We start from the raw sequence: 26,221 nt of genomic DNA, 5'->3' as shown, positions 1-26,221 counted from the left end.
CGCCACTCCGAGGAGACCCCGGGCTGCCCCGCGATGCTCCCGGTTTGAGGACACGGCTGCGGGAAGGCGAGACCCACGCCGGGCCCCACAGCCGCCGCGTTCGTTGGGCGGCCCCGCGCGGAAGGTGCTCTCAGAACGGGCCGTTATCTACGAACACGCGCAGCGTTTCCCTCCGCGCCAGCTGCGTCCTGGGGACCGTCTGGATGTTGGCTCAGGCCGTCCCCGCCCCACCACCTGCAGGTGACATGCTCTGACTGCCCGCGTATTACACCTGGCAGCAGAGGGCACAGAGAGCGGCGTGACCGGGAGAGGCAACAGTGAGGCTCCCCCCCCGCCGAGCAATAAGGGGGGGGGGGGTTCCAGTAGCCGGGAATGTCATGCTCTTTAAGAAACGAAACTGAGAGTGAAATCTGGCACTCCAACTGGCTTCATTTAACAAAATAACATGGGCGATGGACGACGTGTGGTCAAGTCCTGTGGTTTTAAGACAAAACTATGTTTCATAATTTGGCTCCTCGGTATCCACCAGATGCGAGCCAGACCCTGCAGCCTGTTCCCTGTCCCCTACTTCTCCCCATGGCTCCCTCCAGAGCCGGGAGCGTGACCGCCCGTGTGTGCCATGCCCCACACGACGGCCACCTTCACGTGGACAGTTCTGCCCACACCCAAGTTCCCTCCTCCCTGCCCACCCAGTGCCCTGGTCTTGCACACACTACCCCCTCGCTGCGGCAACTCCGTGGCTGTCCCTCCATGGCCCAGGACTCTCCGGGGCGGGTGCGTAGCAATTACGTGCCACTGAGGGACTTCTGGCCACATGACGCTTCTCGTTGCTTCCCCGCATTGCGGGTTACTTTCTATACCTTTTCAGGTGTGTGCTCACCTCCCCCGCTCTCCCACGAGTAAATGCTTTGGCTGCAGAGACCTGGAGTTCTACCTCTGCAACAGGAGGAGACAAATATTCTATTTTGGTCAAGTTTTCAAAGAAAATATAATGTATGTTCATTAAAGCACAGCCCAGCCGTTAAGCAGTACTGTAAATTCAAAACACATCATCTTGGATGTAAGCTCTATAGTAGTAAGTTATAAATTTCACATTTCTACTTTTCTTCTTTACAGAAATACAAATGCTACAGTGTAAAAACAAACAAACAAACAAACATGTAACCATAAACTTGCTGCCACCCAGGATTCTGGGAATGAAACGTTCCGGGCTCAGAGGCGGGTTGCGGCCGAACCTACATGTGTTCCTGCCTCAGCATCTCGGCAGCCTCGGGCAGGTAGCAGGTATTTCATGTATTTGTCAAATCACTGGCCTACTTGATAAAGAAATGTGTGTGGGGTGGGTAGGGAGGAGTAGGACCCAGGCCTCCAGGGCCAAGACAACGACAGCAGTCTGTGGCTCCTGCTGCTACTCCTGCCATTCACCATGTGAAGCCACTTCGGCGACCCTTAGTCCCCAGTGCCATGTGGGCACTTCACACACGCTAAATCCTTGATCCCCAAGCCACCAAAGGTGACCATCGAGACCCTCACTTGTGGTGGTGGGAGGCGCTGCCCCTGGCTGGGGCTGGTCCCCTGGCTGAAGTGGGCTGACCGGGAAGCCCTGAGGCTAGTTCCAGGGCACCCGAGCAGGGCTATGTCCACCTTCCTCCCACCCTACCCCCTGGGGGTGGCACTGGAGTGGACTTGGGGATACATGGAAGAAGGTGTGGGGGTGCATGATGGGGTCTGCAGTCCCTTCAGCCCAGCTGTGCCTGGCCACAGCCTGGGCCCTTGCCTGGCTAGGGGTTGTCCCGAGGGGGTCCTGTCCTCCAGCCCCAGAGGTAGGACCGTGTGGTGGGAAAACAAGCTTTGAAATTCTGTGCGCCGCCACACAATCTGCGCAAAACTCCCCCGACATCACATGTCCCAACTGAGCAAAGGGACTGTGTCCCCGAAAGCTGGCCAGATGGGAGCATGCTCACAAAGGGACACAGTCCACACAAGAGCCCATCACGTCACAGCAAACGATTTTCCCTTACAGCAGTTTCTCAGAACGCCGGTGCCTGGGCACACGCCTGCAGCTGCACCACCAGCAAGCACGAGACGCGAGAAGTCACATCTTCGCAGCCGGGCGTTTCAGAGCGAGTTTTCGCATACCTGAAGCATGTCATCTGGACAAAGTCTAGGAGTTTCAGAAGAAATAACACTCAAGTTCATAATGACACAGCAAAAGGGCCTGAAGAAAAGCATGCTTCTTCGGTGGAAAGCTAAGCTTTCCACTCTCCATCAATGCATGATTCTGTTATTACACGATCGTGGGCTAGGAGTGCATGGAGTCACCGTTAAAATGCATTTGTGATTGCCTTAAGGTCACGTTAACTTTGTGTACTTTTCTTTGGAATTATTGATTATACCAAAATTCAAACGTGACCAGAAACTGGAAGAATTGAAAAAGAAAGAAAGAAAGAAACAGTCTGGTAGAAATTTCGAAAAAATGTCAAAAGCTTATCATAGTGGAACTAAAAGCACCGACGGTGAAAATCGTGAAGGAGGAGAATCCTGACAGCTGAGAAAACACGGGTGACGACAATGACAACGCAGAGAGGAAAGACAGCGCAAGGACCAGGGCACACCGAAACAAACCAAAACACAGAAGGAAAAGCAAAGCCAGGAGATGGTGGCAACAGAAAGGACACGCACAGGACCTCCCGGTGGCGGGGCGCGAGGGGCGGCCCCGACCCCCTGGTTTCCGAAGCCTGTTGACTTCACGGAGCGCTGAGGCTTCAGCGTGCCTCTATGTGTTCTCCCAACGCTGTTTAGCGAAAGATTCATTAGTTCAAAATTCTGATCCCATTTACAGAGAATCAACTAAAACATGCGACGGACGGAAGAGATGCTTCTCGAAACACTTTGAAAGAATTATTTTCTGATAGGTACACTGCTACGCGATGTCGGTTAGCCCGCTCCAAGACCGAACGCTGCCTGTAGTTTTGCTTGCACACGCTTTTCGACCAGACAGATGTGGCTTATGACAGACTTTCAGATCAGTGTCTTTAGAATGCTCAAAAATCAGACTCTGCGCGGAGCACGTGACCACAGTTATCTGGGCAGACACAAATCACACAAAAACACAGTAACTCCTCAAAGGACCGTGGACGCAAATAATGCAGGCGATCTGATGAGTGAGTCATAAACGGAGAAAGCGATTTCCATTTATTCCAGACTTGACACGAGTACTGCAATGGACAATGATATAAAGCTAATAAGCCGCACAGAGGCCACAGCTGGTTTAAGACCCTGCCCTGCATCCAGACACCTGAAACATCCCAAGTCCTTTAGCTCTCACAGGAGAGGTCTGGCCAGATGGGACAGCAAGCCTAAAAGTGTGTGTTGCATTACTAATAAGAATGCAAAGCCGACTTTTTCTAACTTTTTAATAAAAGCAAAATTTGACCGACCTATCTTTCACTCTATACAAAGTTTTACCAAATCATTACCATATCAAGAGGCAACTAAGTCTGCATGCAAAAAAATTAGGAAAAGATACGTTAGAGATGTTCTGGGCAGCCAATGAGTGAAATATTTCATTAATTGTATGAAGTCTGTGGTATTGGTCTACTTTGCATAATTCGTCGCTCGCTGTGATTACGTTTCTTACTCTAATCAGCATTCGCACACGCCATGTAATTTTGTACCCTCTTCTTCAAAGAGGGCGCTCCAAATTGCACGAGTTGGGGCCCCAGCCATCCTGCGCTGGGCCGGGGCCTCCCTGACCCCGAGCATGATGGCGGGCAGACGTGGGGGGGACGTCGGAGCCCCGGCTCCTGGGCCCGCGGACAGCGCAAGGACAAGGCGGGGAACGCGAGGGCACAGGCCGCACGGGCCCGGTAGTGAAGTCCGGTGCGAACCAGCGCGGACAGTGGACACCCTGAGGTCACCTGTCGCCGGAGTCCTCAGATCGCGCGCGCGCGCCCCCAGCTGCCCGACCCGCCTGCTTCCCGGGAACGCGCCCGCGCGCTCGTCACCCCTCCCGCCCCCAGGTGCGCAGGCGCGAACGTGCGCGCTGCAGTAGGGGCGGGGCGACGGCGCGCAGGCGCCGTGACGCGGCTGTACGCACGAGCACGTGATCGGCTGCTCACGTGACCGCTGCAGCCTGCACAGGGGCCTCGCGACCACGGAGCGTCTCAGTCGGCTCTAAAACAGGGAGAAGTCTGTGGGCCGCAGCAGGGCGCCTGTGACGCCGTCTGCTTTCCTTCGCCGCAGAAGTGAACGGGGCCGCGGCTGTGGGCCCCAACCGCCAGGCGCTGGCGGTGCGGCAGGAGTAAAGGCTGCTGCCTGCAAGGCTGACAGGCCGAAAATCGGGGTGTCTTCATCGTACGCGACTGGCAGTGTCTGGTGCTCGCTCTGCGCCTGTAACTGCACTCTTGCAGGAACAGGCTCTAAATCCCTTCCCTCTGGGTGGGGAGAACTCGAAGTAGTTTCTCCCGTGCAAATGCCTGTTGCTCGGTGCTGCCCCTGTAAAGCACGCAGTTTGGCCAGGGACGGCATTGTGTAGGGTGCAGTGGGGGTTCTGAAGGAAGGCAAATGACTCCTGGTCTGGAACTAAGGTTTATTCCAAAGTGGCCTCGCACGTCTCCTGCAGAGAAAGGATCAGTGAACCCCGCTGCCATCAGGTGACTGGCAGCCCTCTCTGCCCCACAGCCAGTACTGGGCTTAACGTTGGCCACTAAATACATGGAAACAGGAGTCACAGCCAGGGCAGGCTTGGTGGGGAGGGAGTAAGGGAGGCGTCCACGTTGTCAGAGCCTGAGCATAGTCTCCTTCCCTGCCCTCAAGGCCACTTGGTCCAAAGGTTAAACGGGTGTCACTGGGGGGGGGGGGGGGGCTGGAGAAAGTTTGCCCAGCAGCTGTGGATGACCCTGTCCCCCTGTCTGAGCCTTCCCTATACCAGAGACCTCTGGATGTGTTGAGAGGAACATGAGTTTTCTCCCGTTCTGGGCCCATCCAGGTCCGTCCATACTCCTCACCAGCAAGGCTCTCTGACACCAGTTCTCGGATCTAGTTTCACCGAGTCCTGTGCTGCGGCCCTGATGAAATGTGCTGCTTGGAGGGATCTCCTCCAGCGGCCACCTTTTGTCTGTACCTGCACCTGCACCTGCACGCCCGGATCTGTCCAGCTCAGACACACCTCCTTTGCCGCTGTGGCGGCAATTCAGGCTCACAGTAAAGCCCAGGGAGGCTCACCGGGGGCTGCTGCCTGTCCGTCTTGATGTTCATCCAGAGCCTGCCTGTCCACTGTGCCCTGCTGGGTGGGTCACCGATGCTGTATAAGTCCCTGCCAGCTGGCTTTGCCCAGGCCTTCGCTTCAGGTCCTCCCTCACCCTCACTCTCCCTTGCTGCCCTTGTCAGCTGTGGACGTATATCCGGGGTCATGGCCGTTCCTTTGGTTCTGGATATCCTGTGTGCTCTCCAGACCCTCTACCTTCCTCTTCTGTGAAACCAACAGGAAGCTGGAAGGCAGGAGGGCTGAGCATGCAATGGGAGGCCTGGCAAGGAGCTCAGAGGCGGAGGGGAGCGGCTGGGGTGGCCCTTGACTCTTCCCTGCCCAGCGAGGGTCAAGTCCTTTCCGTGAGGTTCGCTAAGGAAAGCCTCAGCCCATTTGGTGCTCACACCATCGGCCTCAGACCTCCCTGTCCAGGGACTGCTCGGTGCTGTGGCTAGTGCTGGCTTCCTTTCATCCTGCTCATAAACGTCCTTCACTCAATCCCCTGCGGCCGTGTCTCGAGTGTACTGGCTGACACTGACAGTGACCCCAGAAGTTTCCATCTGCTTCTTCCTCCTGGTGCCTCAGCTACTCGAGAGGACATCCTACTATCTGCAACAACTTCTGTGGATGCTTTTTATGTGAAAAGATTCAGCACAATTCAAAGATTTACACCTTTTTGACAGTGCAGCTTTATTCTTCAACGTATAAAGCTGAACAGGGAAATTCCTTGACGCTTTCGCTTGAAGTGGTTTAGTATGGAAGCTGCGGCGCCTGCCTTGGCCCCAGTGGCCCTCGCGGGAGCCTGCACTCTCCCCACCACTGACCCACAGGGGTGCATGCCAACCGGGAGAGGGCACAGACCTGTCACTTTCAGAGCCAGGAGGGGGGTGCCCCACACAGCAGTGGTGTGCTGGGGCCCAACCCAGAGGTCTGAGTCGAAACCATCCTCTGCCGAAAAACCCTTCTGGTTTCCATTGTGATCTCTGGCTTTTGGGTCTTCAGCAGCAGAACCCACTCAGCCCTTAGGCGCTCTCCTCTGCATGTCCGCGTCCACAGCAAAACGTGCAGGGCCCACAGTGGCAGCTGGTTCCATGGTGTCATGGTCAGCACTCTAGGCTGAACCTGACGATCTGAGGTCCAATCTCAGGGGGACCCCTGTGTGCCTTTTGTCCCCAAAGAGCCTTCTTTGCTGAACAGTGAGTTCTTAGAACTGATTTTAAGCAGTTGTGTGTGGAGAGGTTGGCTTCCCCGTTGCCCCTTCCCCCCTTCGCCAGGGCTGAGCTCCCACAGTGGCGCCCAGCACTGTGAGGCCCTGTGGTATAAGGGCTGCTTCTCTGGCCTTTGACTCCAGCAATCCAAGTTCAACTCCCAGTAGAAGGCATGTGGGTGTGGCCCTTCATCCTTTTTAGGGACCCTGCAGGCGAGGACCTCAGCACACTAGGAATTTCCTGATCTCTTTGTTCTTACGTCCAATAAACCCACCGGAGCTCCCACCTCCCCAGGGGCCCAACGTCTGGATGTGCAATGTGCCAGAGCCCCCGGTTCCGGACACGAGCACCTCACAGGCCACGTGCCCGTCTCCCAAGCACACACCAAACCTGCTCCTAAGCCCATGTTCGTCTCTGTATTTACGCACGCAACTCATTTTCAATTCAAAGACTTCAGTGCCGGCACCTGCCCTTGTTCTCGAAATGCGACCCACCCTTCTCCGAAGGCGCAGGCTCCAGCCTGTCACAATGCCACCATGCTCTGCTGCCCTGAATGCCCCTGCAGCGGGCCACGTCGCAGGCAAATGCTGCCGGCGGCTACTGCTGGGGGCAGAGCGGCGGCCGTGCAGCAGGAGCACGGTGCCATCGAGGCTGGCCCCGACGGCGGGCGCCTCGTCCCTGATGGAGGGCTGCCTGCCCTGGTGCCAGGGCCCCTCCTGGACACCAGCCCGGAATCGGCCAAGAGCAGGCCTCACCGTAGGGCACATCCAGGAGCCAGGTGCTCCGCCTCAGGCCCACGGGGGATGCGGGAGGCTGTGAGACGGGCGGTCCCCACCTCCCACCCCAGGCCAGCATCTGGGCCAGGCCCTCAGGGCAGGCAGGGACGAATGGAGGTGACTGGGCTCTGGCTGGGCCTGGACAGCTCATGGGGAGCAGCGCCTTTCAGTGTGAGGCCGGCACACACCGAGTACTAGCACAGGCATAGTTGGTGGCCAGGGACACCAGCAGCCCTGGGACTCGGGTCCAGCATTCCAGTAGGGTGGCTGCTGTCCCCTCCTGGCGCTGACTGGCACCACCCCTACATGCTCTCCCTGCGGCTCCTGCCAGCCTGACGCAACACCCTCACGTGGACGGCCCGCTGCCTGAGTCACGACACAGGGACCCTAGCCTAGTGTCCTCATGCGAGTGGCAGTCTCCCCGCCCAGCCCTGGGGGGTGCACTGTACTATGTCACCTAGAAAGCACGTCTTCCTTGTTGCAAGAGCCAGCCTTGAAAGTGAGTGGCCTGCATCCAACCCCCGCCTCTCAGCCTGCCGACAGGGACAGACGGCTCCTGTCCTGGGCCAGATGCTGACTTGGGCAGGCGTGACCTGTGGGCATGTGGCGCCAGCCCCTGGCTGGGCAGGCAGTGTCAGGCTCACGGAACCGTGCACACTCGGACACTTGGACCGTTTATTCCACCAGGCAGTGCCACAGAGGGGGGACACCTCCTGTAAACAGACTGGCAGCAAAACACACAATTTCACACACCACACCAGTTGTCAACCCAGAAAGGCACACAGGGACACGGTCCAGAGTGAGGTAAGGGGACTCCAACACACTGAGACTGCTCGGCCCTGAGGGGACCAAGAAGGATGTCATCACCCATGTTCGCAAGTCCAAGTACTTTGGAGGAGTGACTCCAGGCCACCACAGGCATCTCATGTCCCAGGCTGCAGGGGCCGGTGTTTGCAAGCCCTCTCCATCTGGCCGTCTGGGGGCGGGATGCATGTGCCCCTTGCTCACGTAAGGTGAGTCCTGCCCCCAGCTGAACGTGCGGAGTGAGGTGCCCCATCGAGGGGTGCACAGAGGACGTGAGGGAGCTCGGGAGCCGACTCCACACAGCCTGGCCCAAGCGGGGCAGCCTGCCTGGCCATCTGCCGGCAGGAACCGTGGCCTGTGCCGGCCTCCCCACCTGGAGACGACCTGAGGTCAGAGACTGAACACACAGCGCCCCTGTGTGGCCAGTGTCCACAGAGCCCCAGGGACAGGGTCCTATCCCAGAAGGAGCGTGGCCGCTGCTGCCAAATCTGATTCTTTTCAAGAAAATCTGGCAATTCAGATTTGCGTACGAGCCCTGACTCCACGAGGTGGCAGTTTATTCACGCTGTGGCAAAAGCATTTTCAAGAGCAACGTCAGTGGGTAGAATCTGGAGTCACAAGGGCAACCCAGGACCGTGGCCTGCACCCCTGCGCCTGCCCGCCGCCTTCACGGCCACAGGGGTCTGAGGCGCAGGAACCAGAGCCAGGTCCCTGCCCGTCACAGGACACGTGGCCCCTGAGCCTGATGGGCGGGCGTCTCCACGCTGGCACTGGGCCAGGCTCCGCTGGAGGACGACGCGCTCTGGGCAGCCCCCCCGCAGTCAGCACCCCCAGCACACACTCAGGGGACGGCGCCACCGCGGAGGGCTCAGGGCAGAGGGGCTGGACGCCGGCGTGACGAGAGGCGAGCCGAGCCTTTTCCTCCAGCGTCCCTGACGCTCCGCTCAGTGCTCCGCCCTCCGCGGCCGTCCACTCGCCTGTCACCACTTGATGTCTCGGCTGCTGGCGGGGCGCCCGGGGCCCTGGTAGGCTGTGTGCAGAGCTTCCTGGGCCCTGGGGGAGTCGGCCCCGCCCAGCCACTCCTGGTACAGCGCCTGCACGCTGGCGCTGGCCTCCGGGGCCCGCACGGGGATGCTGGTGTAGATGCCTTCCATCTGCCGCAGCAGGGCCCGGTCCGCACGCCCGTCCTCCGCCCGGGCCTGGCCGCGGCCGTTCAGGCAGCCTGAAAGACACGCAGACGCGCTCACCCTCCTCCCGTCCCAGAGGACGGGCCGGGGCAGAGGAGACCAAGCAGTGTGAGGCATCGTGGGGCCAGGGCCTCGAGCTACACCCTGGACACGTGCGCCCCGAGGCCTCGGGAACCCTGGTCGCAGGCTCACAGCCCCGTGCGCGTCCCAGTCCTTCTCTGCTTACACTGCCCACGACCTGATTTCACCTAAAACCCAAACAGCTTGCTAACCTTTAAGACGCGGGTGGGTGTGTAAGTGAATCTGGATCCCCAGGGTCCTTTGAAACTCACCACAATCAGGAGAGCACAGAAAACAGTTCACGGCAGCTACACCCCAATGTCTGCACACTGCCCTTGAGCACTGCTCTCCACCTGGGCTGCACCTGGGAGGGGGTGGGGACCCGACTCCACATACCTGGATGCTATGACCTTAACAGGGAAATGACCCCACGTATCGGTGCTGCGCACTCCCAAACATGGGCAACGTCGTGATTTATGGGATAAAAATGCCTCTAGAGCGAATCTTCCTACGCAAAGCCTCCCCACCCTCATCCACTGGCAGCTCCCAACAGCTGCCATCCTGACCTCAAATCTCAAAAAGACACTCAGCCGAGGCGAAGAACTCTGCCCTCCCAGGGAGCGGCTGCTTCTCTCCTCGGGCCCCAGACTGCTCCCCAGCTGAAGCTCTGGTTCCAGGGTGTCGGCTTGTCTGGCCCAGCCCCTACGGGCCCCTCACCTGCCCCCCTCGTTCCCACCTCCCATCTGCTCAAGTGCTCAAGGCACAGGCTCTACCCTCCATGCCCAGGCCCATGGAGTGAGGTCACCAAGGCTGTTAGGACCCCAAAGCCAGGGCTCACCCCTGTCCTCAGCGCCCCACCTCCACCCTCCCCAAATGCTCACAGGGTCTCCTCCACTGGCTTCTATGCTGCTTCTCCGGTCATACCTTCCACCAGAGCCTCCCTTCCTCAAGACGGTCTCGCACCTGGTACCTCCACTGAGTACCTGTGGGCACCTCCCACTCCGAGTGGCACAGACACCTTGATCTCTTCTCCAAATTGGCTCCATCACTGCCCAGGACCCACAGGCTTCCCTCCTCCCCGACACCCCCACCTACTGCACCAGCAAGTCCTTGTGGGGGACTCCCACCACCAGCCCCTCCCGTTGGCCTCCATTCCTCACGTGGGTCCCTCCTATCTGTAGGGACAGACCTGGCTAGAGGCAGCGGGGGCCATTCAGGCCGGCCCAGGGCCAGCCTCAGCTCCTGCGTGCCTCGACTCCACACCGGCCACCACACGAGCCGAGCTGGCTCTCACCTGGTGTCGCCTATGCCGTGACTTTGGCCTGGGACCCCCTCCCCTAGGGGACTTTCGGGAGACATCGCAGGGCCCACTCCTTTCCCGCCAGGTGGGTGTGCGGGACAGAGGGAATGTCGGGTCCGCACTCCCCGTGGCCGCTGGGGCGGAGCGAGGGGCGGGGCGGGGCCGGGCCTCACCCCCGGCGCAGGCGAGGACCTCCACGAAGTGGTACGGGAACTTGCCCCTCTTCAGCTTCAGGACCACGTTCTGGATGTTGCGAAAGCCGTACGCAGCCGCGAAGCGCAGCAGCACCTCCCCGTCCCTCTCGAGGGTGACCTCCTGGAAGTCTTTGTTCCTGCGGGAGGAGCAGTGGACTCTGACCCACCAAGTCCTCCTCCCGCGGCTGGAGGGTTGTGTCCGCCGAGTCCGGAAGGTCAGCAGATCAAAAGGTCTTTGCACAAAGAAAGGTCTTTGATCTCGACGGTGTGAACACGATGAACAAGACAGCCCCCCCGACACTTACAGGCTTTGGGGACCCTGCCCTGAACGGCAGCACCGAACACACACACACACACACACACAGACCGTGGGCGTCCGCACGCACCTCAAGGTGCGGTAGGTGACCTCCGCCACGTCCTCGTTGAACAGCTCCTTGGCCGCGTGTCTGAAGATGTGCGCCAGGTGCCCGTCGGAGCTGGCCCCGTCGTGGCGCCTTGGCTCCTCCTCCCCCAGGTCACCAAACCTCACCAGGCAGAGAAGCGACAGGAAGAAGTCAATCAGACATCCAAAACTGTAACACGCAAGCCTGCCACATGGAGGCCGAAACCCATTACCGACACGGAAACTTTGGGCAAAACCCCGTTTTACTGAGTTGTGACACACGGCACGGAACGTCGCTTGTGCCTGAGTCTTAGGTGCAGTGGAGGTTATGCTCGAGCTGTTCAGCTGGTCACTTCTCTCCCTGCTGCCCACGTGCCAGGGCACGTCCCCCAGGACCCCGAGGCTGGGACTCCAAGGATGACTGGAGCTCATGGATGAGGCCGTACGGTCAGCCAGGTGGCCACGGGCACCAAGGTGCTAAATTCTGTACGTCTCTGGCCAGCCTTCCACGAAAGGGCCACAAACAGTCCTGGCGCCACCACTGGCTGGACCTGCGGAGTGGTCCATGCACGCCCTGCATGTGCCCAGGGCACAGGATGCCGCAGGGCACCGGCCCTGGGCTAGGGTCACCACTGCCTGCAGAAACCCAAGGGACCCGAGATCCCTCCTGTTTCCCCAGATAAGTGTGCCCGGGGCGGGCCCAGACTCAGCGTCAGGGGCAAACGGAGCCGGGAACGGAGAGCGCAGTAGAAAACGGGGCAGCCCCTGCGACCGGCCCAGACACGACATGCCCCGGCGAGCGGCACGCCACGCCAGGGTCCTGGCCACAGTCAGGAGCAGGAAGACGGCTGAGGGTTGGGGGGGGCCATGCGGTGACACCGAAAATGGCACCCCGGGTCAGGTGCCACCCTGCGCCCACGTCCCAGCACAGCACGTGGCCTCACTGAAGCACGGAGGCCCTGGGACGGGCGACCTCCAGAGAACACACGGGAGGCCCCCTCCACTCAAACGTGGCGCTCCCTGCAAAAGCCACTTACAGAGTGTCCACAGCAGCGTCTTTCACCGAGAGGTCACTTTGCTCCATCATCTGGACGATCTCGCCTACAAGCAAGAGGCGTACGGCGCGGTGAAAGGACAGCCCCGGCTGGCACCAGCGGAACGTCACGCGTCCGCGGGGCCCCGCGAGAAGTTCCAAGGCAGGCAGCCTCGGCGGCGCCCCCCCACAGGGCGCAAGCGGCCCACGTCCAGCGCAAAGCGACACCGACAGAATGAAAAATGCTAGAACGTACGCGAAGAGTCGAATTCCCTTTTCTGCTCTTGAAACGAGGGAGTTTTTCAAACAGTCTCTCCATGTTTCGTTTCCCAAGCTGGACACTTGTGACAACCCCACGTGGACATGCGCGAAACACACTGGCCACGTTCACACGATGTGCTGCTCACCTGAGGTTAACACGCAGTCGGCACCCCGGTAACTGTGCAAAGCCGGGGAAAAATCTTCTCGAAGAGCCTCCAGTTTCTTGTCGTAGCATGGGGCCACGATGACGTGGAAGATCTTGTCTGGGGGCAGGTTCTGTGGAGCCAGCACCCGCCGTGCAGGGCGCCAGGGCAAGGAAGGCGACTTAACACCCGCCGCCCGCCACTGCCCCAGGGCTGGGCCCCACCCCACGTCCCCACGAGCAGCGGCACCGGGCCACACGGCAAGGCCCAGCAGCCGGGGACCCCACAGGAGAGGCGTGGACACTGAGCCTGCCCCCCCAACTGTGTGCAGTGATCCCGCATGCTGGAAGCCCCTGCTGCGCTGTGACTGAACACCAGCCACTCTACCCCAGCTTTCCAGAAGCTTCCCAAGCAACGCCTTCCTGGCGCCCACGACTGAGCTGCAATTGGCGGCAATGACAGTTGCTGAGTGACCCTCAAGGCCAGGCCTGGGAGAAAGGACCCTGATGAGGGCAGGGTGGAGACCACAGAGAGGGCCCGCCCCTTGTCACAGTCCGCAGGAAGCATGTCCGGCGGCGTTCAGGACTGAGCCACCCCCCGCTGCCTGCTTCGTGTTCCTGTCCCCCGCACTGAACGCACGCGCTGACGCCACGCCCCAGTCCCCGGCAGTGGCGGCGACCTCCCGAGCAGCTCAGGCAGAGGGGAGGCAGGGCTGACAGGCGACTGGGGTCGCATGGCTTCACGCTGCCTCAGGCATCTGAGACGCCCGCTGTCCAGCCTTCTCCAGTTCCCACAGCCCCTGGCCATGCTTGTTCCCCGACAAACTTATCATCCTTATCATCCGACAGAGGACAAGCCACAGGAGGGCCACGTCGTGGGCGGCTCTGGGGAGGCAGGGAGGCCCTGGGTCTGGCCGCTGCCAGAGCCCTCGGATCACACGCTAGGTAGGGGTGGGAGCTGGGGCCGGGAGAGGGTTGGGGACAGCACAGTGGAAGACGAGATGGTGCCGCCCCCAGGTGGGGGAGCTGGGGCAGCCGAGGGCTGTGGGAGGGACTCGAGGACCCCAGCTGGGAGTTCTGGGGGCAGGCGAGGGCGGGGGCCACGCAGGGTGGGCACCGTTTCCGCCTGGGCCGGGCGCACCTGGATGTGCCTGGTGGGTCCCTGCCCTCACTCACCCTCAGCTCCTGTTACCAGATGGCCCCAGGGCGCACTGGTCAGCTTACCTGCCGTCGGGCGAAGTAATCCTTCACCAAAGAGCCCATGATCTGCTGGGGAGACTTGGCGGTGCAGAGGTGGGGGGTGAGGGGCTGGCCCGAAACGCGCTCAGCGTAGCGGACCCAGCCTGGGGAGAGAGCGGCCCCGCGTCAGCACCCGCGCTGCCTCCCCACACCTCACCGCACGCCGGGACGCAGAGCTCCTGCTTCGGGACGCCTCCCCAAAGCCCGCCTGACAGGTGTCTGAAAGGGGCTGCCCTGTCAGACCCGCACCAGAGGACAGGTGGGAGAAGCCAGGACGGCCGGTCCCGAGAGAGGACACACTCAGAGCAGCAGCCACGCGCCTGTCACGAGCTGCATGGCTCCTGCTCCACCGCGCCGGCGCCGAAGTTGTTCTCAGGGCTAGGACACGGGGCCATGCCTCAGATGACCCCCCACCATGCCCCCTGGAGGCACTGCATCTGTCCGTTTCCAGGGATAGACACAGGGTCGCGGTCTGCAGACCACAGTCAGTCAGCAGCTCGACCTGCAAGGGACACAGCTAGCTCCTTGGCTGGGCGAGACTGAGCCACCGTGTCAGGCTGCATGTGTCCTCGAGTGATGGCCTCACAAGGAGAGCACTGAGACTCCATGCTGGGCACCGGGGACCACTGAAGGTCACTCAGAGCACCAGGTGGTCCCCAAGCCCTCCGCAGCCGTGCAGACACCACAGCAATGCAGTCTGCACCTGCCCAACAGCTCACTCCTGGCCTTGGCTAGAGACTGCTTGCAGAGCCCAGGAAACCTGGGGACATCCACACGAGTCACTTTCCCAGGACAAACTGTGCACCAGGACAAGCCCCACCTGAAGCACGGCGCATCCCGCCAGGCCCTGGGCTGATGAATGACACAACTCAGCTCATGTGTCAGCCCATGCGGCCTCTGGGACAGATGGCGAAGTTCCTCTTCACAGTTTTGAGTGGGAAGTATTTCCAAATTCTAAGCAAGCACACCACCAACATTCTATCGTTAAAGCATAACCCTAATGACTAATGGGGGACGTGAAATGACAGAAAAATTTGGAAGCATGGTGGGAGGGAGGATAAAGTTAGAATAGAAACGTGAACAAAAACCTAAAAATTATGTAGCCCACGACTAGCTTTGACAGGGTAGCTTTCCTACACTTTCATAAGCCTATGTATCGAGAAATAAATTTTCACAAAATGTCATTTACCAGTATAGCACTTTTTTTCTTCTTCCCTTACACATGATCTTTCAACACATTCTTGTTCAAAAATTTCTATTTTTCCTGAACTAAAAGCCTTGGTAAGTTATCTCTATACCCCGGGCACCAGACCACTGGTGAAAGCAGGCTAGAAAGAGTGCTCCCAGATCGAACCTGTCATTTTTTATTCTGTAATTTTTATTTAGGCTGCCAAAGGACAGGTGTTTGCCATGTTACCATCTACAATTTCTGGGATGTCTGAAATATGTCATACTTTTAAGAGAAGATAGATTTGCTTTTCTAAATACGTTTTGTCTCAGAATCTTCGGAAACACATATAAATGAAGATGAATCAACACTCAGCTGTCAGGTCTCCTCCCCGTCAAGCTCCCCAGAATTAATGAACATGTTGCTTGGCATAAAATTATGCCTCAGGCCCGAACTCCTCCCACCTGGTCTACGAGGTACCCACGGCCCGAGTCTGGCCCAAGCAGACAGACCCCGGCGACAGGCGCCTCGGACAGCTGGCACTCACCGGGACAGGCAGACGTCAGCATGGGCAGGGCGGGCTCCTCCTCACTGTGCCGGTGGAAGCGACGCACGAACTCCTTCTGCCCCTCCAGGATGCTGAAGTCCGCGGCCAGCGCGGTGTCAAAGACATAGTGCACGCCTGCGGGGAGAGGGCGCTCAGCCGCGCCCCCTGACGCGGGGCCCCTCTCCGAGTCTGGGCCTGAGCCGAACTCAGCAGCTCTGCAGGCACCCCGAGCCGCTCCGGTCACCCGCGGCCCCCGGGGCTGGCACTGGCTGCGCCAGCACGGGGCTGTGCACGGCGTTTTAAGCAGCAGCATGTGTTTTTCACGATACGGTACGTATGTTCTCTCGTTCGCATGCCCTTGATCCCTACGTGTCCATACACAAACACGTCACAGTACTCCACACGGAAGCTAACGGAACGTTATCAAGATACCAGCAGCCTTCTCTTCCGATTCACTGGCTAACCTGAATTTCAGTCTGCAATAGTCCTTGACGTCTTTAAAGTAAATGAGTGAATTGGCTGAGCATACCTTTACAATAATCTTAATTTTATTATTTTCTAATTAGCTATCTTTCTCTTTATAAGTTTTCTTAATATTGATAAACCTGAAACAAAATATACTTTCCACAACCATAAATTAAGTAAATAGCTTTAATATCTGTGGCCAGTTTAAATCTTAAAAGCCAGTTATTCTTGAGAAAAAACGTAATATTCTAAGCGTTAAGAAATCAGTTTCACCGTGAATACATTTTCATTATTAGTATTAACAAAAAATGCCCAACTATTTATTGTTCAAAAATATCAAAATCGGTCCTTTCACTGAGATGATACAGCATCGAGTAACTCCGCCCCCTGGTCAAAGGAGGCTGAGCTCAGGCTTCCTGGGGCAGGAGAGAAGGGCCGGCTCGGGGCTGGGCCTGACTTTGGTGGCACGCTGCACTCCGGCTCCACTGCGAGTCACCGTGTTTGTTAGAGACCCCCAGTGTATCTGTGTCTCTGACAAGTCATCGTGGAATAATAAAAACTCTTATTTGGCGAACAGCTCAAGTTCTCTTCTGGGCCTGAGGCGACGGCTGTGCGCGAGAACGCACATTCCAGGGCCACGTGAGTCCCTGGGGGCGGGGACCGCCCCTGCCACTGGAGGCAGCACTGTCCCTGGGTCCCCTCATGTTTAGGTCCTGGCTGTGCTCTGAAAGGACCACCTTTCGTCCTTCCCCTGAAGGACGCAGCCCGTTCCCTTCCCGCTCTGCTCCTCAGAGCTTCCCGGGCACCAGATGCCGTTCACTGAAGACGAGATTCTCCAGCAAATAAACGCCTCCACGGCCTCCGAGCCAGGCGAACGATGCCGCCACCCGCGCACCCCCGTTGCCCTGTCTGAAGATGGTCACTGGAGCTCTCAGGCGGGCCATCACGCCAGTAACACAACACCCGTCTACACGGCAAGGGGATAAGTGACACCCGACTACCACGGTCAGAGGAAGGGTCCTCTCACATTCCACGGGACTCTCATGACGTTCTTACCTGTCCTGCGCCCTTGAAAACTGAGCCCTAGAGCTAAAAGGGGCAGTTACAAACTCACGGGAAGATCAAAGGCGCCTCACCAAGACTTTTGAGGAAGCCGCAGAGTCTTCTGGATGCATCGGTCACACTGAGGCTGAATTTAGCAGCAAAATAAGGCAGGGACTGAGGACACACGGACACTGCCAGCACCCTGTGCTTTGAGGCGTCGCATTTCTGGGAGAAAGAAAAGAGCGCCATGTGTGTGGTGACAACACAGAGAATGGAAGTAAGGCACCTTAGTGACCAATCTAGAAAAACCCATGACAGATGTTCTGCGAAGAGACTAGTAAAACGGACAAACGCTGGCGAGCAGGACCAAGGAAAAAGAAGAAAACGTTAGGTTTAAAAAATGAGACATCCAAGAGAGTCTGTCAATTTTTATAACAATTTCATATTGAAATGCAAATACCTAGAAAAAAAAAACTTTAAAAACATATAATTCATAACATTGGCCCATACACAACTGAAGTGACCGAATAACAATAAAAAATACACATACGAATATAGTTCAATTAAAAAAGTTCACACGTTGAAGTGGTGCCCAGCTCCTAAGAGACTTCAAAAACCCAGGCCACTGAGTGGCAAATGTTAACAGAATTTTAAGCAAGCAGACCCACCACTTCCTGTCCCTCTGTCCAATGCCCTCCCTGCCCATGGTGTTTCCAGGGCTCATCCACTCCATTCTCACTCGAATGTCACCTCCTCCTCCGAGGGAGCTGCTTTGACCAGGAGGGGATCAGCCTGAGCCCAGAGCCAGGCTGGACAGAGACACAGACATTGCCGTTCCCAGACGACAGCCCTGAGTGGCTGACTCAGCCAACCCCAGAGCCTCCCCTGCTTCTGAGCTTTCAGTTTCATGAAATCACCATTTCCTTGTTACGTGCACCACTGTGAGCTGCGCACCATTATCTGCAGCTGAGATGCTGACGTAGGTATCTACCGAAGTTTCCAAACACATCTACCCAACACTAAAACCTCACAAGCACCTTCACTGATGTGTGAAACAGGAGACTAGTTCCATTTATCACCGCTGTTATTTGAGATTGACTTAAAGGTCCTAGACAACGTGGTCAGGAAAAAAGGTATAAGAGGTAAAGGGGTGGAAAAGATAACATTTATTATTTGTAGTCAATAATCCTACGAAACCAAAGACAATCTAGGAAACTATTAGAGTACTAAGTTTACAAAACAGCCACATACAAAAATGACCTGAAGATCAACAGCTTTTTAATACACCAACAATAACTGACATTACAGAAAATAACACAACGAAATCTAACATATGTGACAGAAGAAAAACAAATTACAGGTACAGAAATCTTAGGAACAGCCTAAGTTTCTTATTTACAGAGAAAATCATAGCCCTTCGCTGAAGATCACACAAAGAATAACTGAGACAGCAGGTCCATGGGTGAAAACCTGCCAGGTGAAACACAATTTCCCCCACACTGACCTACAAATCCAGTGCAGCTCCAGTCAAAGCCCTACGGTTAATGGAGAAGGATGTAAGATTAGCCAAGAAAATCTGACAAACAGAAAGATGGGCCCTACTAGAGGAAGGCACCTTAAAATAAAACATACACTATCGTACGGTAACAAAGTCTTTTAAAAATGCAAATTAAAAACTAGTAAAGAAGAGACCAATCTGCGTAGTTCCATGAACTCAAACAACTCAAGTGTGAAGAGGACATTATACACTAAAAGACAAACAACAGCCCGGGAGCAAGGGTCTGACACGCACGACAGAGTCCTGGGCGGGAGGCCGAGGACAACGGGCAGGACGGCAGGCACCTAGGTCCTCAGGGGCCCCCGGGGCCAGACTACCTCTGGGCCTCTCGGGAGAATAAAGCTCCGAGCTGTCACGTGCATGGAGTCAGGGTTTGTGTTACCGGCAGCTGAAAGCAATTTCGAACTAACACAGAACATGAACAGGCAGCATAAAATATAAACTGTCAATAAACACGTCGAAGAGTCTCAGTCTTGCTAACGACCAAGAAGGTGCAGGTGAGATACTATCACCCATCAGACTGGAGAAACGTGCGCTTGATCCCAGGTGTGATCAGCAAAGCTGGACAGAGGCCTCGCCCATCGCGTGGGAACATGAAGGGACATGGCCGTCCTCAGGGGCATCCTGGCCGAAACCGCCCGCACCACAGGGTCAGAACTGCACAGGCCCCACGAACGTGCCGGGGAAACTAGCTGCGTCTGACTGAGCTGAAATCATCACTCAGGTAAGAAAACGGCTGAAACCATTAGGTTCCAGAGGACCAGGGCGGGGGGAAGGGGCACGGTGAACATGGCCTCCAGCTTCAGAGTCCGTCCCGCCACGTGCTCATGGACCCCACACCAGGAGGGGTGCGCCCAGCCCCGACTACGGCTGACAAGGACAGGACGTGTATTTCTACCTGAAATTGGAACCTGAAACCACTGGATGCCGTGTCTGGACACGAGCCGCAGGGGCAGCTAGCAAACGGTGGGAGGACCGCTTGGCACACCAGGCACCGCCAGGACCGCCACGAGGGCTCCCGGGCCTGTGGGCGGCGGTGGGAGCAATGACGAACTGAGACACCGTCTCAGCCCGTCGGCCTTCGTCTTTCCTTTCAGTCCCTCTCACCTGGCTTCCCGTGGGGAAGGCCATTCCTGGAAGCTGAGTGCCACCAGACACTTCCGTGGAGGAGGTGGGCAGGGATTTGCCCCAGGCTGATGAGCCCAATGGACGGAAGCCCCACCTCTGAGAGGCGGAACAGCGTAGGCTCAGCCACCGTACCATCCTGTGACCTCAGGAATGTGGCCACTATATGAGCCGCACAGCGGAGGCCGCCCAAGCTGCGGGAGCCTGGTCGGTGGTACCGGCCACGGCCATTGCCCAAGTCACCGAAAAAGCGTGACTCTGGACCATTGGATTTTATTCTGGTGGTGAGCGGCTCTGGAGAGGGTCAACTGTGGCAAGGGACACAGGGCCAGGTCTGAGCTACACGCACCACATCCCAGCAGAGGCCTCCGTGCCCACCCCCACCCCCGCTAGCCCCCTCCCGGCCGCCGTACCTTGTTAAGGTTCAGGACATGAAAGAAGTCCTTGGCGTTCTGCTGGGAAACTTGGACTCCTTCCTCTTCGGTCACACAGCTGTCACACGCTAGGCAGTCACTCAGAAATATCTTGGCATCAGCCAACTTATGAAATTCGCCCTTCTACAAAGGAAAGATGACATTTGGCCTGCCTCTTCAGCAAAGGCATGGCAACCAGCATCCTCAGGAAGGGCGACAGCACGGCTACGGCGCAGGACGCAGACGCTGACCGCCCGAGGCGACGCCGGCCCCGCTGGCGCTCCGGATGCTGCAGGGGCACGGGGCACAGCCCACGATGACACCAGGGAGTCTCAAGACAACGAGTCAGGGCGGGAGCGGGGGGAGGAAAGCCGTGTTCCCGTGTCTGGGCCCTGGCACGCCCCCCTCCCCCCCGCACCCCTTCTCTGCTGCCCCAGGGCTCCAGCCGGCCCGCTCTGCTCGCCCCGCTGAGCAGCCCCGCGCCCAGGAAGCTCGCGACGGCTCCGGCACGCCACCGCAACGAGGCCCTCTGGCAGCCAGGACTGCGCCTAGGCGCTCCACATGAGCGACGCCGCTCACCTGGACGCCCAGACTGGATGCCCCTCGTCACCGCTGACTAGCGCTCTGCCACTTGAGGTCCACTAGAACCCACTAGGGCGGAACAGCCCCAATCGCCACCCAGCACTTCTGTGTGGTCACCGAGAGATGCAAGCTCTGAGCGCAGGACCCTCGACCTGTCCCCTTCTGTCCGCGGCGCCTCCCAGAGGCCCCGCGCACGAGCGCGCAGTCAGCGGCTGGCAGGTGAGCACGGGAACGTGCCGAAGCCTCCGGGAGCCGCTCCAGAGTTAAAGCTCCAGACGGCTGGCCATTTGCTTTCTCTCAAACGTGACCTGGCAGCAGACGGTCTGGGCAGACCCTCCTGCCCATGAATGGGAGTGCATGCTGTCACCTCGCTCCTGTCCACGTGCCCAGGTGTCACTGTGCAGCTCACCCTGGGACCTTGCTACGCTGTGGACGAACATTCCCGCGGTCTGAACGGGGCCCAAGAGCTCGCACTTCTAGGGCGTGGCGGGGCGGGGGCGGGGGTGTGTGCATTGTCCGGAGCTGCCGCCCCATGGCTCTGGAGCAGGGGCCTGGCACACAGCTGCTGCCGCACAAATCCTGATGAGCTGCACGAAGAATCCTGCCGCCATCGCCCTGCAGAGGGGCCCATGGCCACGCTCTGCGTCGTTGTGCCCAAGAGGGCCCCTCCCGGACCGCCACCCAGCACGCGGCACACCACCCAGCCCTCCTGCAGGCTTCCACGGGCCAGGCTAGGGCCCTGCCCCACTCGCATTTCTTGCTCCCTCTCCGCCTGCCCCCAAAACACCGGCACTCTGCAGAAGACTGTCCCCTGCCCTCCTCTCCAGTCGGCCTCCCTTCCCAGAGCAGTGCCAGCCTGCCAGCCCCCAACCCCGCTCCAATCGCCACCTCCAGCGGAGCCCCCTCACCTCAACTACACTCTGCAGAAAAAGCTCAGTGTCCCTGGAGTCCAAGCTGCAAGCGGCTCCCTGTGCTAAGCCCTCTTTCTTGCTCCTGTCACTCTGACTGGCCTGCCAGCCCCACCACCCTCTGCCTCCCACGTGGCTGCCTTCTATGCTCCCCGTGCTCCAGGCAGCTGAAGCTGCCCTGTCACCTGCCCTGAAACATGTCTGATCTGCTCCTTTGCTCGGACAGCCTCAATGGCTCCCCCTGCCCCTCCCCAGACCACTTCTGTCCACAACTTCTCTGTGCCCGGTGGGCTCCTGCCCTCTCCCTACGGCCCCGCCCTCAATTCTCACCACTCTGGGGCCCAGTCCAGTAGGCTCGTCTGTGCCTGCCCCTCGTCCACCCCCGCCAGTGCGTCCACCCACTTAGGTTATATACACACATTATCTCACTGTCACCACAGCCCCGAGAGCGGGCAGAGGGGGGTGTAACCCGATTCTCCAACTCACCGATAAGGAACCTGGGGCTCCCGAGGTTAGATGTCGACCAAGGGGATGCAGCCCAACGGCAGAAGGGGAGGCCCCAGGCACCCCGTTCTCTCCTGTCTCAGCACCAAGACTTTCCATGGGAAGAAGTGACCTTAACCCCCACCTCCCTCCACTGCATCCTTCTCTCCATAAAATGGGGACAGTGGTAGGGCTTACTCAACATGCTGCTCCTGAGCATGAAATGACATAGCACGTATACAGCACTTCCTCTAGTGCCCAGCTCCGGGTATGCGTCCAATAATCTACTATTAGCTAAAGAGAACTTAACCTTAGCGAGATTTGAATCATTGCATAAATTACCTACCTAAATCCCTATTTTACAGAATGAAACTTTTCATTTAAAAAAAAACAAAGGACTGGAAATTTAACCGTTACGCCTCAATATTTAACGAATGACCAAGGCTGCCATTTTTCCATGTTCCTAATGCAGGTGACCTGATGTATTCTGAAAAGACCGCTCTTTGGCTCTCTTACCTTGACAGCCACGCGCCTGCACCTGACTGACCTATACATCCGGCCCCGAGCCGGGGCCCAGCTTCGCCCATTCTGCTCCCACTTTCCCTCGTGGAGCAATGAGTGCTCGGTGACGTGAACTCCCAAACAGGAGAAAACCAGCAGCCGAGCCGCAGTTTACTGTGGGCTGATAGAACACTGGAAAATCTACTTGCCTCTCCATTCTCCTGGGCCGGACTCGGTACATCGACGGACGCATTCTCTTGGTCATCGGTTTTTGTTTTCTTACTGCATTCCTTGAAAAGGCAAAGGAACACATAAAGAACTTTAACTCGTCTCTCTGAAAAAAAGTGCACAATCTCTGACCCTATTAACCTCATGTCTAGAAACCATTGCTAAAGAAATACAAGCACCTGTACTTGTGGATACACGCACACCGCTCAACTGAAAGCTAGGGGCCTGAGCCTTGGGACCCCCTGGGCACGCATACACCTGGAATACACTGAGCTGGAAGAACGTGAAATGCTCTGAAGAGGCAGCTCCTGTGACACGTTAGGTTAAAAAAAAAAAAAAAAAAAGAGCAAGCGGTGGAATATTTATGATCCTGTTTTTGAAAAGACAAAAAAAACTCAGCGTGCCCCGAACCGTTCCTTATGTCATCGCGGCCAGGGAACAGTTCTCACGGTTACCCGGGGAGCGGGACCTGCCCGTGTCCTTCCTACTCTTATTGTTCTGTTACTACAAGCACTGTAAGTTTTCAGAAAGTACAAAAATCTCTGACGCTTCCAGTGGTTCACATCAAAAACGGTGGTTGCTATGGCTGCCCTGAGGAGGCCCAGGCAGGTCTGCTCCTCTGGGGTTTTTGGCTTAGAAAACCATTTTGAAAGGACAGTTAAAACACCGAGAACTAGGAAGACGAGGCCGCGCCGGAGCGACTTGCTAGGTCCGGGGGACTGGCCAAGGGAAGCGACTCGCAGAGGCACGGAGCCCCTGGCGGGCGCGCAGTTGCTGCCCAGGCCCCCGGCTGAGCGAGTTTCCGGGCGCGTCCGGCTGTGACACCCGGCCCACCTGGGCGACACAGGACAGGTCTGACCGCGGTGGTCTCTAAGTCGGCGAGGTGACGCTGAGTCCGAGGCCCGCGCAAATTCTGCTCCGGACCGCGGGCCGCCGGCGCCCCCGCCCACGCCCGCGCGCTCTGCGCACAGGGCCGCCCCGGCCGGTCGGCGGGCAGCCGCGACCTCTAACCCCTCAGCCGCCGGCCCCGACCGCGGCCGGACCGACCGCTGACTCCGACCCCCCGCGGACCGACCCTCGGGCCTGGGCCCGGGAAGCGCGCGGCCCACCTTCCGCGTGCAGTGCTCACACTTCATCTGGAGCGGGGGAGGCGGGGACCGCGGCGCGCGACCTGAAGGGAGCACCGGGAGACACCGTCACCGCCGCCGGCCGCCCGCCGCCCTTTGTTGCCGTCGCTCCCGGCGCGGCCCACACCCAGCGGCGCCGCTGGGCCAATGGGAGCGCCGGGAGGGGGCGTGCCGGGCGCCGGAGCCAATCGGAGTGCGCGGGGGCGGAGCGCGGCCCGCCGCACTTGGACGCCGCGGCCGCCCGGCCGGTTCTCGCGCGGCGGCGCTGAGCGAGTGAGCGAACGGTCCCGGGGTCCTCGAGGCCGTCCCGTCAGCGCCGGACACGCGCCCCCTTCCTGGCATCGGCCCGGTGGAGACGGGGCCGCCCTGGTGGGGAGGGGCCGAAGCGCAGCCCTGGCCCGCCGCCATTGCTGCCCCGAAGCGCGTCACGTAGGCCAGGCGGGGCGGCAGTGCGCACGCGCGGCGGGATGCTGCGCACGCGGCCCGCGAGGCACGAGGGCGGTGCGAAGGGGAGACTGCTGGGCGCCTACACCTTAGAAGCAGAAGATTGTTTCTCCAGGATATAGCACCACGTGCAGGGCTAAATGGGACTTATAAACAAATCAGTGCACACATAAAGGACAATTAGAAATGAGAACATGGCTGGGAGAGGTCAGTGGGGAGTGGAAGCAGATTGTGGGTGTCTTCATCACACTCCAGCAGCCGGGAATCCCAGAACCTCGCAGTCAGAGGGCGACAAGATAAGGCTATTCCAGGTTCCAGTAACCTCACTAGGACCTTTACAATTTTCCCATTAATTTTTTTAAATAGAATTTTTGGTTCTTACAGCTTTTACATATGCATCAGTTGAATTCAGGTCTTAACTGGCTGCCAGAGAAACATTCTGCATTGCTCAAATCCATGTCAGCACCTCTCAGGAAACACCTTCCTTCAATTTTTTTTTGCATGAAAGGATAATTTTAGGTTGTCATTTGTGTATATTTGTTAATGTTTTTAAAATGTAAACAATACCATGTGTGAAAAAATCTAATTACAATTACCTAATTTCATCAAAAATGTAGGTAGTGTCTAGGTTTCCCCAATCACCTCATTCTTTAGTCTAAATTGGGGTTTAAACAGGGTCCAATGTGTCCTAAGAATCTATATTCCAATTAGTTTGAGTATTGTCTCTCTTAAAATTTGTTTTGAAATAGCTTGAGGATCACTTAGAAGTTGCAAGGATGGTACAGAGAGCGCCACATCTTAAGATAGTTTGTTTTAAATCTGCAGGTTCCAGGCAAGAACCAAAACTGTTCTGTAGGGTTTCTTGCAGTTGCTGACTGCGTCCATATGGAGTCCTTCAGGGTACTTTTGTCCTCTGATTCAGTAAAGGGTAATTAGAACATTCTAGGGGCTTGATCACAGGTTGAATTTTTTGACAAGACTACTTCATAGGTGGTGTGTAATTCCATCAGGAGGTTATATATCTATGAGCTATTGAAGAAATTGCCTAGATCTCTTGATCTGTCTGTCCATCCATCCATCCATCCATCAGGGTGATATTTTAATCTTACCATTTCTTCTTCACTTCTTAGAGGGAATATTTCTATAATGAGAACTTCTCCACTATTTGGTTACTTTGTTGTAAATTTTATAAAGGCAGGACAAATGTGATTATTTTCCTTCATTAATTGGTAAAAAAATCCGAGTTTATTTCTGAGCATCCCCCAAAAATGAACAAAACTTAAAAATATATCATGATGAATGAGGGATTTAAAGATGAGTATCTTCAATTCTCTTGATTCTTATTGATGCGCAAATACTTTTATCTTTTTTCTGCAATGAGAATCTCTTCAGTTAGGCTCTGAAGTTCTTCTGACAAGATACCAATAGTAATAGTCTCTTTGCTTTTGATACATTTCCTTGTTCATTTTTTTTTTTTTTTTTTTTTTGCTTCAGACCCAAAATCATTTTTTCCCAAGAACCAGGAAGAAAAGGTCTTCCTCCTGCATTCTCTCTCTAGCACCCTCCACTGACGACTTTAACATCATAGGAGAGCACAAAAAAAGTAATGGTCTTGGATCCATTTTCATAAAGCAGGAAATGAAGTTTGAATTTAGAGCTGATATAATGCATTGGTAATTGGCACAATATAGATTTTATTTGCTCAGTCCCCTACTTACACATATTTATTTCCAGTCTTTTGCTATGACCAATATTCAGCAAGATTTAAACCAAATCAGATATCATTTGTTCACT

At 57.0% G+C, this 26,221-nt stretch overlaps 1 protein-coding gene and 1 long non-coding RNA gene across 2 annotated transcripts; one reads left to right on the top strand and one right to left on the bottom strand.

Moving 5' to 3' along the window:
* The first annotated feature begins 1,051 nt into the window (after positions 1-1,051).
* LOC118603855 lies at positions 1,052-3,439 on the top strand. Its single transcript, XR_004951368.1, has 2 exons — positions 1,052-1,284; positions 2,024-3,439. It is a non-coding gene; the product is annotated as an uncharacterized LOC118603855 (long non-coding RNA).
* Positions 3,440-7,893: 4,454 nt separating this feature from the next.
* NARF (nuclear prelamin A recognition factor) lies at positions 7,894-24,121 on the bottom strand. Its single transcript, XM_016132974.2, has 11 exons — positions 23,966-24,121; positions 22,838-22,918; positions 20,155-20,298; positions 17,151-17,283; positions 15,550-15,684; positions 13,820-13,938; positions 12,600-12,729; positions 12,197-12,260; positions 11,164-11,301; positions 10,757-10,914; positions 7,894-9,258 (listed from the first exon to the last, which is right to left on the bottom strand). The coding sequence occupies exons 1-11, from the start codon at positions 23,990-23,992 to the stop codon at positions 9,017-9,019; spliced, it is 1,371 nt and encodes a 456-aa protein (XP_015988460.2). The 5' UTR covers positions 23,993-24,121; the 3' UTR covers positions 7,894-9,016.
* Between the last annotated feature and the right edge of the window lie 2,100 nt (positions 24,122-26,221).

The sequence above is a fragment of the Rousettus aegyptiacus genome, unplaced genomic scaffold (genome assembly GCF_014176215.1).
Source record: "Rousettus aegyptiacus isolate mRouAeg1 unplaced genomic scaffold, mRouAeg1.p scaffold_m13_p_6, whole genome shotgun sequence".
NCBI lineage: Eukaryota > Metazoa > Chordata > Mammalia > Chiroptera > Pteropodidae > Rousettus > Rousettus aegyptiacus.
The sequence above is the reverse complement of the archived record's forward strand: the minus strand, read 5'-3'. Positions and strand labels throughout refer to the sequence as shown.

What these genes read in the sequence shown, in the direction of transcription:
- NARF (XM_016132974.2), bottom strand. Translation starts at nt 23,992, where the DNA reads ATGAAGTGTGAGCACTGCACGCGGAAG. An exon ending in CGGCCCAGGAGAATGGAGAG is followed by an intron (nt 20,299 to 22,837) that starts GCAAGTAGATTT and finishes TTTCCTTTGTAG; the next exon opens with AAGGGCGAATTTCATAAGTT. An exon ending in ATGTCCTGAACCTTAACAAG is followed by an intron (nt 17,284 to 20,154) that starts GTACGGCGGCCG and finishes TCTTTCTCCCAG; the next exon opens with AAATGCGACGCCTCAAAGCA.